Source organism: Alligator mississippiensis, chromosome 7 (assembly GCF_030867095.1).
Source record: "Alligator mississippiensis isolate rAllMis1 chromosome 7, rAllMis1, whole genome shotgun sequence".
NCBI classification, from domain to species: domain Eukaryota; kingdom Metazoa; phylum Chordata; order Crocodylia; family Alligatoridae; genus Alligator; species Alligator mississippiensis.
The window spans coordinates 31,384,644-31,398,070 of NC_081830.1; the positions used below are offsets into that span (position 1 = coordinate 31,384,644).

The 13,427-nt window shown below is 45.8% G+C and overlaps 1 protein-coding gene across 9 annotated transcripts in view; it reads left to right on the top strand.

Moving 5' to 3' along the window:
- Positions 1-12,970, top strand: part of EPHB1 (EPH receptor B1) — a 362,275-nt gene extending 349,305 nt beyond the window's left edge. For 6 of the 9 annotated variants that reach the window (XM_059730782.1, XM_059730781.1, XM_059730783.1 and 3 more), the window contains one exon: positions 12,552-12,970. In XM_059730782.1, coding sequence (XP_059586765.1) covers positions 12,552-12,681 — 130 coding nt within the window. In that variant the 3' untranslated portion in view covers positions 12,682-12,970. The remainder of the gene's footprint in view (positions 1-12,551) is intronic. The other 3 variants (XM_059730779.1, XM_059730784.1, XM_059730780.1) reach the window with 2 other exon arrangements.
- Positions 12,971-13,427: the final 457 nt, after the last annotated feature.

Sequence of the window (13,427 nt, forward strand, 5' to 3'; positions counted from 1 at the left end):
GAATGAAGGATGCAGGGGCCAAGGGCCAGACACAGAGAACTGACAAGGCTGAGACTGAGGGAGCTGGGTCCAAATCAGTGGGCCAGGGCTGGAGGTCTACAGCCAGGGGAAAGGGAAGCTAAAGCCAAAAGAGCTCAGGCCTCTACAAGGGACAGAACGGTGTACAGAGTAGCATCTGCGAGACATGGGCATGGTTTAGGGGTGGAAGGAGGCCACAAATTTAGCCCTTAAGGCAAGCGGGAGATAAGAGAGTGAAGGCTGAGAAACAGGGAGAGTGAGCACACCAAGCTCACCAGCCTCTGTGGGCAGCCTCCTCTTATCACGTTTTACAACAAGACGTGGCAGATGAGGAACCAGGGTTGGGACCCTCGGTGGGGAGGGTAAAAGCCAGGCAGGGTAGAAGTGGCAACTAGGGGGAATCACAGCAACCCCTGGCACCTCACCTGTTACACCTATCTTGTAATATTTTATGTCAGAATAAATACTGCGGTGCTTTATTCTGCATAATTCAGCTTTATAGATTGACATCAGTGTAGGTAAATGTCTTGTTTAATATTAAAGCAAGCTTCAGAGGCCCATGGCGGAAGGAGCTGAATTTCTTTCCCAACCCAGGTCAATATAGTTCAGGTTAGGTATATTGATGGAGACGCTAGAGAAACCCATGCATGAATGGCTTAGAAAATGGAATTTCACTCTCATGCTAAGAATTCATAGTCCTTCCATGTGCTGGTTAAAGTCAAGTAGCAAAGCAGCATGTGAAAGCCCTGGAATGATGAGGAATGTTGCTGACAGCTCTAGCATTGCCAAGCCTGGGGTTAAAAGTCAGTTGAGAGTCATTTCCTTTTTCCCCTTAGAATTCAACAGGGATTGAGGAGAGGGTTGACTCTGCTCCTCAGAACTCAGATGGGGATGTCATGTCTTCCTCTCCCATGGGACTCAGCAAGGCACTCAAAGATGATCTAATTCTGCAACCTCAAAAGTATCACCATTGTCTGGTTTCCTGCTTTGATGTTTGCCTGTTGCTATACTCAAGTTCTTAGTTTTCTCCTCTCTCTCTCCTGACCCCGTTGCCCCTTCTATCTACCCTTTCTTCCTTCCCTCTGTTTCTGATCCTTTCTCTTTATTAGCAGTACAAAAGCACCTAGAGTCCCCAGATGAGACTGATGTTCCACTGAGCTAGGCATTGAATGAACGTAGAGCAAGAATGAGTCTCTGAATGACTTGCAGAGCTTACCTCCCAAGCAGATGGCTAGTAGGAAGTAAAACAGTGAGAAAAATGTAAGGGAAGTTGCCCAGGCTCACACAGGGTCAGAGCCAGGCTGAGAACCCAGATGTTTTCTCCAGAGGGACATTCAAGAAATATAACTGCAAAGTACTGACCACATCCTTTCTTAACCCTCACCTGAAGTGGTGTCATTTGAGACACCTAAAGGGCACTTAAATGTGAATTAACACACTTTAACATGTGGACATTTGTGTTTTAAGTGGCAGTACTGGCTAAGGCCATGGCTAGATTTGCCCCAAGCCGGTAAACCTTGAGGCAATAGCCTGGGAACAATAGTGTACAAATTAACAACTGTCCAAGGAACAAACTACCTTGCCCGGGGGCATAATTTTCAGTGTTAGGGCAGATCTACCTCACATTAAGGGACTATCCAGGACGGTTATTTCCCCTTGAGGAAGTTGGGTTTTTCTCAAGATATCACGCTCGTGTGTCCATGGGCATCCATGTACATACAGTTTAACTTTCAGAATATATTCAAATAAACTTTTCTGTGTGTCTCCATATGGATGAGCCCCTTAGTACTAGGGCTGTGCAAAGCTTTGGTAGCCAATTCGATTCAGAGGAGATTTGGCCTGATTTGGGGGCCAAATCTGGATACCCATTAAAAGGTCTGAATCAAATCGGGAGCCTCCGAATTGATTGGGAAACCTCCGAATCAGTTCAGAAATACAGGCAATCCCCACTCACCACCACAGGGAGCTGGACCAAGGCTCCATGCCAGTAGGTAGGGGATGGGGGGGGGTGATGAAAGGGGAGGGGACCATGGGGGGACCCCTGCCTGGACCCATCCCCTGCTGGTTCCCCCACGTCCCCTGAGTGCCTCGCCACCTGGCTCCCTCCCCACCCACTCCCCCAGACCTCCCCCATGGCTGCCCCGCCCAGCCCCAGTGTCCCGGCACTTAAAAAAAAAAAAAAGTCCCGCACTCACTGGCTGTGGCAATGGCCATTGGGGCCTCTAGGGGCTCATGGCAGAGCTTCCCTGCACAGTGCTGGGCAAAGGGGATTGCCCCTCTTCCTCCCGCCTGGCACCCATGCTGCATGCTGTCCTAGAGCTGGGGTGGCTCCAGCAGTCCCCTGGAGCCTGGAAGCTCTCAGCCCAAGCCGCCCCAGCTCTCTGACAGCATGTGGAGCCCCACAGTGCCCTGCCGAGCTGTGCTGAGCCCACACAATGCAACAGCTGTCATGTGGTTGCAAGGTGGAGGGGTGGGTGCTGATCCCCACTGTCCCACATTGCGCAGGGGGGGGCTCTGCCACAAGCCCCCAAAGGCCCTGATCACTGCTGCTGCATCTGGTAAGTGTGGGGCTTTTCTTTTTTTTTTTAAGTGCTGGGTGCTGGTGCTGGGTGGGGCAGCCATGGGGAGCAGGTGGGGGGTGGGGCCCTGCTCGCCGCTGCCACTCCCCTGTCACCAACACTGCTGCCACTGCCTGTTCAATTCAGAGGAGATTTGGCCCGATTGGGCAGCCGAATAGCCAAATCCGAATCATCCGAGTCGAATCGGGAGTGATTTGAATCGGGAGTGATTTGAATCAGCGAATCAAATCACTGTCCCTCCAAATTGGCCAAATCTGAAGCCGAATCGAATACTTGCTGCTTCGCACAGGCCTCCTTAGTACTTCATGCTGTAGACCTCTCCCCACCATTTCTCACAGGCACATCTCTCCATCCTCTCCTCCCTCCTCTTCAATCTTCTTTCTGTCACATAGCAGATTGCCAATATTTGCTTTCCTTGGGCATTTCAGTCCTTGGAATAACTTCACTGAAATCAGTAAAGTTACACCAGGGGTGAATTTGTCCCTCTGCCTTGATGATTATCCTCAGGGGTCTCATTAGGCAATTGAACCCTTGTTTTGAAGGTGGGGAGATAGGGCATGAAAATGATGGTTAACATCAGTGCAATTATCAATGCTAATTAGTACTGAGTGGGACTGACAGCATGAAATACAGACCATGCCAAGTATTATGTTTAAGGAGCAAGATGCCTGGGGAGTTTTACATCTGAAATGCAGATTGCAGCTCTCTAGAGTGTACCATAGAGGCGTGGGATTGCAAAAGTCATTACTTTCCCCTATCCACAAATTTGTTAAAACATTTTCACAGGGTCCCTTGTCTCCCTCACCTAGGTGTTTTGGAAAGAAGCCCCTTCCACACGCTTAGGATTTCAGAATCATTTAATCCTGATTCCCTGTGAAGTGCTGAGAGACCCCAGGTCCTGCTGTCAATGCGTTGATCATTAAACACACAGTACCTCCTACAGCTGTTTCTTGCTGGGGTGGGAGGTCATATTTCACTGCGTCGCAGGCAAAATACATTGGTCTTTCAGTTGGCTATTAGTATTTATCTGCTTATCAGTGGTTTCAAATTCATAAGTAGGGAAAATAAAGTGACAGCCAGGAAGTAAAGGGATCATCATCCCGTAAGGATTGCCCCTCACCACCACATGGGGGTGGGGGGTCAGGATCAAAGGAATATCCCAACAAATGCCTCCTGCACAGGGGCAAGGCAAGACTTTTCCATACATGCCATCAAGTCAATGTGAAAAGGGGCACAGGGTGGAGGCCACTACCCGGGTTCAACTGGGCTTATAAAGAAAGAGGGATAATTCAGCTCACATCCTGCCTTTGTATCTCTCATGCTGGTGGTGCCATAAGGCACAGAAGCAGGGGAACAATCATTTGTATTCGTGGAAACTTTCATCTTGGTATTGTTCTGCTTCAGGTATTGTGTGCAGCATTACACTTGACCTCTCCATTGCCAGTTCTGCAGCCTGCAATACTGGCCTATCTCACAGGTTTGTTGTAAGGCTAAACTCATTTGTGTTTATTGAGAACCGCAAGAATCTCAGGTGCAAGGGCCCCTAATATTATTATTAGCCAGTTCAGAACATAAGTGCTCCTAGACTGTGTTTACAAAGGATATATGGGATTTTTTTCCCCAAAGCAGGAGCTGCCTAGAATGGACTCCCCATGTTTGAAGCTCGCCTTTGCAAAAGTGTTAAACGAGATTTGTCTTCGTTTAGAGAGGAGTTATTTGGAAGCCTCTATACATTAGCAGGCTTTACTCACCTCCTGTTTTTCTGAGCAGTCTGGATTAGCCTGAGGAATAGATGTCCAGCAGGTATTCTGAAGAGCAGTCTGCTGCTAGCTTCTCTCACAGCACCCCCAGGCTTGGCTCTGTTGTCGCCAAAATAAAGGAATTAGAAAGGACTGAACCCACCTTGCACGACCTCACCAACTGCTTACACTTTGTGCTGTCTTCTCTCTCTCTCTTAATGCCTATGGAAATTAAGAAGCTTTCTGCTGCACACACCTGGCAGGAGAGCAGTGTTAAGAGGGAAAGCATGCTTTAACTCTTAACTACTGGATAGCCTCCCTTCAGGGAATCAAAGCCCCATTTGAGTTAATTGTGGCTGTCAAATTATCCTCCCCATTTAAGTTTGAAACTGCACTTCATTGACAATTTGGATTCCCCAGGGAGATGGCATTATGAGGGTTGATCCCCAGGGAGAGCTTGTGTGAACAATTAAAGATATAGTGATTGCTTTGCCCTCCCACTACCCTCCACACAAACTAGGGAGCCATCTTTTCATGTCCTTCCATATCTCCTTCCAATTTCATGCTCTTATTTAACTCCATGCTACTGGCAGCTCAGATTCAGCCTTTCACTATAACCGTTGGAGGAGGCATATTGGCTTTGTGCTGGTTACATAGTCGATCAGATGCATTGTGTGCAAATATGAAGAATCGGTGTATTCATGTATTTTGTAATTCTGTAAAGCTGCCCACGAGCCTTAAAAGGTGGCATAACCCAGTATGCTATCAAAATACTGAATAATGCATTATTTATGTAACTGATATTAATACTAATAATATTTTGCAGCCTTGATGGCTTTTCATCTCATGAATGTAGCCTTTTTATTTCTGTTATTACACCAGTAGTGTTTGTAGCCTGAGATCAAAGCCCCATTCTATTCTCCCACTCTCCTCAATTTCTGGTAGCTCAGTAAGGGACGTGACTAACATCTGTCGTTTATGGTTCATTTCTCTCCCATTGTGTTAGGCACTGCATAAACATGAAACAGAGGGGACCTTCTTTGCCTTTAAACACCGACATTGATAAACAAGGAGGTATTATTAGACTCTGTTTAGAGCTATGGAACAGAGTATGGGTTTGATCCCTCTTTGTCTTGTGGACAATGAAAGTGCAGCTTGAGACTATATCTGAGTTACCCAGCTATTGGCTGCTTCTACATGTGTGCATTTACTGCACAGTAACCAAAATTACTGCTCAGTATGGGCATGCATCTACATGTGCATGCCTGTACTGTGCAGTAAACATGGCAACTTATGCTGATTTGAGTGTAAATTTGGTACCTGCATCATGCCAGTATAAAATTTACACCCGATTAGTTACTGCGCAGTAACACATGGGTAGACATCTTACTGCGCAGTATCTCTGTGCGTATGGACTGACTTGGGGCTAACTTTAGTCGCAAGTCATTCCACACATAGCATTAATGCGCTTTATGCTTCCACATGTAAACGCTGGCCTATTGCCACTTACTGCATAGTAACTTACTGCACAGTAAATGTAGGCTGGTGTAAATGCACATGTAGACATGCCCACTGTGCAGGAGTGATTCCATTTCTCCTCCTGGGTGAGCAAGTGCTTGTGTTATAGGAATAGGATTGCCCAGAGGCCGCAGAATGGGGTAGGCCACCTGGGCCAGGGCCCGACCAACTTTTAGCACATGAATTTAACTAGCTACGCAGTTAAAAAAAATAGCTATACAGTTTTAACCGGAATGACAGTTGCACATGTGTGGGTTAGATAAATTAACGTGTTAAAAGTTGGTCGGGCCATGGCCCACGTGGCCCACCCCATTCCATGGCCTATGGGATTGCCCTCCAAAAGACGTTCCTCTTACACAGACTTCCCCCTTTTCTTATAATGGGAGCACTTATGTGCCCAGAGTGGGAATCAAATTGCTCCTACGCTCTAGTTGGGTTAATCTCAAGCTGCACTTTGGTTATCTACTAAGTGAAATGGGATTCTGACTTGAGGCCCCTGGCAGATGTTGCACTTAAAATATGATTAACCAGTTAACCAATTAATCGCATCTTAAGTAGCAACCCCTGACAAACATTAATGTAATTAATGGTGTATTATAAAAAAATGTGCAAGAAAGAACTTCGTGGCTGGTTCCCATCATGCCTTAAATTATACTTGTGCCCAGGCAGATTGGGGCTCTCAGCTTGGGGAGCACATGGGAGTCCTTGATTCCCATGTGCTCTCCAGGATGGGAGGGCAGATCAACTGCCTGCTGCTCACAGTTTCTGGGTCACATCAGAGTCAAGGTTGTTCAATGCGCTTCTGCTGCACGAAACAGCAGCTGATTTGTGCTCCCAGCCTCCAGGGTACAGCATAGCCTTCAAGTCCACCCTGCCCCAGAGGCTGGGATGGCAGCTGACTGGGGCTCCCACCCTCAGGTCTCAGGCTCGCTGGCACCAGCAATCTGGTGTGATGGGGATCTGATCCTCATGTAGCATGGCAGGAAGTGTGATTGTTGGGATTGCACATCAGATGGCATGGTACCTTGAGCTGAACATCTGCCAGGGGCCTGAGCGACCTCCTAAAAGGCACTCACAGCAGACTGTCAAGTCTCAGACTATTCTACAAAGTTTTCCAGGCATAGTTATAGCCGTAAGGGTGGTGAGAAGATCATACCCTCTATCTGACAGTGCAGTGTTGGCAAAACCCCCTGTCTAGCGAGGTCTCCTGCTAGTACAGTTTCTGTCATTTGTGAAGGATGCCTAGGGAGGCCTGCAGGAAAAAAAAAAAATTCCCTTTTCTGATGCAGTGCTGGCATAGCTATGGAAGAAACAGCCCCAGAACGTACACAGTTCACCAGAGTTTAAAGCCTTACCTGCAAGACCGTTCTCCCTCTTGTGAAAGACTAGTCTTCCTTTTACACTCACTGTTTGAATTCTGATGCGGCCAAATCTGCAGATGGTCCAACTCTCTGTTGCCTCCTTGCCTCCAATGTAATCAAAGTGATTTACACCACAGGAGGAGGCGGGCCTGGGAGGTGTGTCCCATTTAGCAGCATTTCAGACATCGTCTGCTGCATCCTGTCTGTGATGCGCTTTGTAAAACATAACTAGGATGCATTTCCACTTTGGCGTCTTTTCGTTGATTCTGCCTTTCTATTCTCATTAACGTTAATGTGATTCATGAGACCTAATCCCTGAACACAGTGCTGAAAATGGAACCAAGTGTGCAAGAAATACACAGATCTCTGTATTTCCTTCCACTGAAGCCATCCTTTTAAGCAATTTCAATTTCTCTCTCCCCGCTCTCGCTTTCTCACCTCAACTGGCTAGCCTTTGTTCTGCTGAACTCCAGATTACTAAATAAAAGTTTCATTACTACCTAGGTTTGCTAAAATGATTTTTTATTCACTGCAATGATGAATTTTAATAGGAGTAAAATGTCAGGCACAGCTGGAATGTTTTAAAAAAGCATCAGTGTGGTAGGACAGTAGTACAGATGCCCTGGTATAATTATGTTGGCGATTCCCAGTTATCGGTAGCCAAGCAAGGGGACGCAGCGGTCAATTGCTTTGTTATTTAATGTGGCGGCTTTTGTGTTTCGAAGGTGCAATTGTATATTAAAAGCTTCTTGGCCCCCCTGAAGTGACTGAATAATGGGATTTTGCTGCTGTGCAGCACTTCTCAGTTTCAGTGTGAGTAGGAGGCGCTCCTAGGGCTGCTCTTTTTATGACAGAGTCTTCCACGCTTTCCCACCACTGGCGAAGGAAACATGCCATTTTCATGTTCAAAGAGGCAGTCTCTGGGAGAACAAAAAATCTCATTTAACTTGCCATTCCCCTTAGGGGCACACAGAGGATTTCTTGCGGGGAGGCTGTGGGGTTGTCTCCATCAGTACACGGTGTCCCGAATCTGTTCTAAATATGGCCAGAGATTGAGCTCAGGTTTACCTCTGTGCCCACGCCCTGATTTCAGTAAAGGTGAAGCCAGAAAGCTGGTTTCGCCTCCTCTTCTAGTCATGGGGGCTGTTCCAATCCAGGTGGGCATAGAAATCCCATCTGGGTCTTCCTCCTCTTCAGAGTTAACAGCTGGAGTCCTTTCCAGATACATACCAGTATTGAGCTCTGGTTCTTTTCCTTCATGAGGCTTTGTCCTCAGATCAGTTAAAATGGGCACCAGAATCTAGCCCAGGGCTATGCCAAACAGACACAGAAAGAGACTCCTTGGCTAAAACATCACATTCCCACTTTCATCAGTGCACAGATCTTACCCCCATACCTGGGCTACTTGCCTTTTGGGCAGGACTGGTAAATCAGGCCAGCCCCGCCTGGTGGTTATTGTGGTTAGACTTTATCTCATTCAAATCAGTAGCCTTGAATAAGGGAAACCGTGTTTCATTACTTGGACTTCCACAATGCCAAAAGGAGCTTGGTGGTTGAGGATGAGACATTGGTAGCTAATACCTGTGGTCAGGATGGGCCCTGGCTGTACTGGAAATCTTCCTCCATGTTCTAAATTTTTGGCATTCACATGTGGTCAGTGTCCAAGAGAAGAAATCTACATGAAAAATGGTCAAGCTACGTGAGAAATGAACTCAACATTTGCATGTAACCACATAGCTTGCCCTGTGCCCACTACAGCATCCTCTCCTTCCAAACCAACTTGCAGGTTCCTACATTCTTTTCGAATCGGGTGCCATGAGCTGTTTTTCTTTTTCCTAGATAAGTGATTCACCACATCCTCCAATTACACCTACCGGGGCAAGAGAGGGGAGAGAGAGAGAGTCCTGCACCTGTTGAGAGAGTTTCCAAAACTGCATGTGTGGGATAATATCTTTTTTAGCAACTGGCCAATTGGGAGGATAAGAGTCTGCTGCTGGCAGCTTAGCCATGCTGTTCCTTTAGCTTAGGTGGTGAAGGCTCATGTAGCGGGTGGTAGAAGTCATGGTTCTGTCCCTGCTGGAACCAACAGTGGGGATTGCTTACGTGGACAGAGCAGGACATATCCATCTTGTGGATGCTCAAGATGGGCTTTCTCTGCTGGCCTTGACAGCACAGTTTTCTTCTTGTTCATACAACCTGTCGACAGCAAGGAGAGAGAACTTGAACTTCAGGGGCAGCATCAGCCTGTCCTGGCAGTGGAGTTGTGCCTTTATTGGGTGCAGGCAGCAGTCTTTCTTGCTGGTTTGCAACTGTGGTGACTGCTCACTGTTATGCATGATGGGTCTAGACCAAAGGCCTAGATCCAAACAGCTGTGAACTCCAGAGTCACATAGAACCTAAACCCACTTATCTGTTGTTCATGTGAAATGCACTGCTCGCCTCTAGCACACCTACAGCAGATCTGACCACTGAAAAAATCCTTGTTGGGTTGAGCAGACATTATGTGTGTCATTTAAGCCTGGAAGTCCCAGTAAGATGTAAAAAAAAAAAAGGGGAGGGGAGAAAGAGGTAATTCAGGTTCCTATAAAGACTCTGATTGAGCCATGCAGTGCAGATGAAAGGCAGCGGGAAAAGAGGCAGCATTTGGGCAGGGGTTATTACTACTGCAACATTAAGCAAACCTGGTTTTATTAAAGTTATGGTTCATGCTGGCATTAGAGCAATAGAAGTGTCAATTCTCCTCTTATTAACTCCACTGCCTGGGGCATAGATTTCAGCTAACACAGCCAAGAGCTGGAGCTAATCTCTAGCACAGATGTGAAAGCCAGGGGTAATTACCCCAGCCTAGAATAAAACCAGAGGAGAGGAGGAGGAGAATTCAAGTCGTCATGTTGCATCTACGGAGAGAAAGAGGCATCTATTAGTGGCAAGAAATGTCCTGCATCAAAACTTCCTTGCAATATAGCATAAAGGATTCTGCTAGTGGCACTATGTGGGTGGAGGATAAGGGGTGTGGTTTCCTTTTAACCCCTTTTGTTCTGCTTTAACTGGCTTGATCATCTAGGCTGAGATTGTGGGCTTTGCTGTCCATTTAAAAGGGGCTATATGGGAGTTATGGGGGCTTCTACACCTATGTGTTTGTCTCTATGTCACGAGGAACCGCACAGCTGGGCCAAGCAGCAAGATAGAGACTGTGTATGATCAGGTAGACACTTGGCTTCACCCCACGGTGAACCTGTACGAAGGGCAAGGTGAGCCATGCCAGGAACATGGCAGCTCTTGAAATCATGCTCTTGATGCCTGCTCAGTCCCCCTGGAAGGGCAGTACCCCTTACTTAGGGCAGAGGGTTAGATCACAAGCCTTGTCTGCAGTTTCTAACAAAAACTTTTGTGAACTTTTATTTGGAAGGATTCTTTGCCAGAATATGTCTTCCCCTCCCCCTAACATTATTCTTCTGCAGTTCCCTTGAGAAAAAAAGCCGGGGGCGGGATCAGCTTTTGAAAATAACAAGAAAGTTGGTTTCCTTTTTCACAAAAAGCTGAAAAAAAAAAGAAAAATGTAGAAAAACACCATATTCATAATGAGAAGCAAACATCACTGTACAGCCAGTCCTGTTTATCACTCATCATGTCTCTGTATTGCTATAACATTCGATTCCTGAAAAGTCATTAAGGCTCCAGTCATCTTGGGGCATCAGTATACCCAACATCCCTTCCATACTATTCAGGCTGCTGCTATTTAGGACCATCTTCCTTTCTGTCTATCACCTCTCTTTGTCTCTTCATTTTATTCTTCTGTTCCATCCCATCAAACAGTAACTCCCTATCTTAACTTTCAAAGCCCTTACCCTATCTGGCTATGCCGCTTTCTTACCACCTCCAACCTTCTTTCTGTCAACAAAGCCAGGCTCAATTGCCTTCTTTTCAGCTTTCTACAAGCACTGTAGCAGGCTTTTTTTTTTTTTTTTGTCACCTTTATGCATGGGAAAAAGCTTCAAAAATTCCTTTTGTTTGTTTTAAGCTTCCTATCTACTAGTTGCATTTTATGACCCCTACTTCTTGTATTGTAAGAGAGAATAAATAATTTCTTTTGACTTTCTCTTTACCATTTAGTATTTTGTAAACTCTTATCATGTCCCCCCTCAAGTGTCTCTTTTCTAAACTGGATAGGCCTACCCTATTAAGTCTTTCCTTATTTGGAAGCCCCTCCATACCATTATCTATGCTTGTTACCTTTCTCTGGATCTTCTCCAGTTCTTCTATCTCCTGTTTGTGATGTGGGGACCAGAGCTGGCCATAATATTCAAGGTGTGGACATACCTTTGTGAATCCTTTGTGAAAAAGGATTATATGATGCGGTTGGCCAGAATATCAGGAGGCAGGGGGGTTTCTCCTTCTCTTGTGATCCCTGGGACTACAGCTTCTGATGGACCTGTAACTGTCATGAATTACTTAGAATATCCCATTGCCATCCATGTCCTTTCTCCTTCCCCACCTTTCTCATGCACCTCTGGTGCCACATGTAGGGCACTGTAAGACCTATAGGAAATGGACTATAGTTGCAACCGAGACCTGTTTCCATGGAAGCATATGATTTTTCAAATGTGAAAAAAAAATGCCGAAAACAAGCTTCTTATTTTGTCAGATGTTTAAAGGGAGGTATTCCTACAGCTCTTTGTCTCAGGCTTTCTCTTTGTGCCAGAACTCCCTAGAAGTTGAGGAGAATGGATCTTTTTTTAAAATAAAAACTTCCATTTTCTTAAGAAACCATTTATCATTTAAAAAAAAAAAGTTTGGCTCCATCAATTCTATGCTCATGCAGCAGGTCCCTGATATATTTAATATCTCCAAGGGCTAAAATTACCAAGGGACTTGGGTTTTACTATGTAGATAATATGAATTCATGATAATTAACAAAAGTCCTGTGTTTTCTGTTGGATCAGTTCAACATTAAACTATGTCCATGGTCATTGTCTTGGCAAGAAATTCCCAGCTGAGTGGTCAGGATGAAGATGCAACAGGTTGGGAATTCATGCAGGCTGGTGAGTTTTACCATGACACGTGAACCTAAGGAGTCAGCGCACATTTTTACTGAATGTGGCATGCAGCTGTGATTGCTTTTAAACCCTGCAGCCCAGGAAGACTTCTGTACATGACTGCAAACCTACAGAAATTGCTTCTTCTAGTGCCAGCACACTAGCCAGTGCCCAGGGGGCATGCCATCTCTTAGCTGCGCTTTGATGTTCTCTTCCATGTTGCCATGGCATTAGTGATGGGAAGGCCTGCTTTTCTTCTTTTCCTTAAAATAAACTCACCTCTTATCTTTTCCCTTATAGGGGCATTACTTCAGTAATCCATCCCACAAGGAAATGGATACAGGACAATCCTGACAGGAAGGCTCACCGCCACACAGCCCTCTTCCTTTTCCACTGGCAAGGCACCCCACCACCATGCTCCACAAGATGAACTTTGACCTCTCCACAGCAATGTCAGGCTCTCGTGCCGAGGACTCGCTCTGCCCCAATGAGCAGAAGCTATGGGAGCCACCACCTCAGCAGCATGCACTGTGCCGGTTGGCAGATACCCTGTCCTGTACATAGCCAATGAGATGTCCGTAAAAGATTTCGCCCCATTGTAATTTTTTTCCCCGATTTGTTGATTGTGTTGAAATTGTCGGAGTTTGTAACAGTACCTTTCAGAGAATATTGTACTAAAGAGAAAATTGCACTCAATAAAAATGACAAAATAAGCCTGATCATTTTCCCTCTCCCCGCTATTGACATTTGTTTTCTGCTGAAATATTATCATCATGATAGAGCCAGGTGAATACCAGAACGATAATGCACTATGGCTATTTATTTGAGGCCCAGTCCTCAGCTGTCATAGTTCTATAAGCCCACGACTTTAAGTGGAGTTATGCCAAATTACACCGGTTTTGTGTCTTGTATTTTTGAAAGAATCCACTTTGATCTTCATCTCTATTTATGGTTGCTTCTTGCAAAACTCCACAGATGTTCACAGAAAGTTAATTTCAAAGACTTACGCATGAGCATGCAGGGAAATGGCATCTTAAATTCTGTCTTGGGTGAAATTCACTTCTTTGTAGGGAGACAGCACAGGGGTCATGTACCAGTGAAGCCCATCAACATGGGTCCCATGCACCATTGAAGTCCTACTGTAAAGGACTTAAGTAGGACGTCAAGAGTATGTAA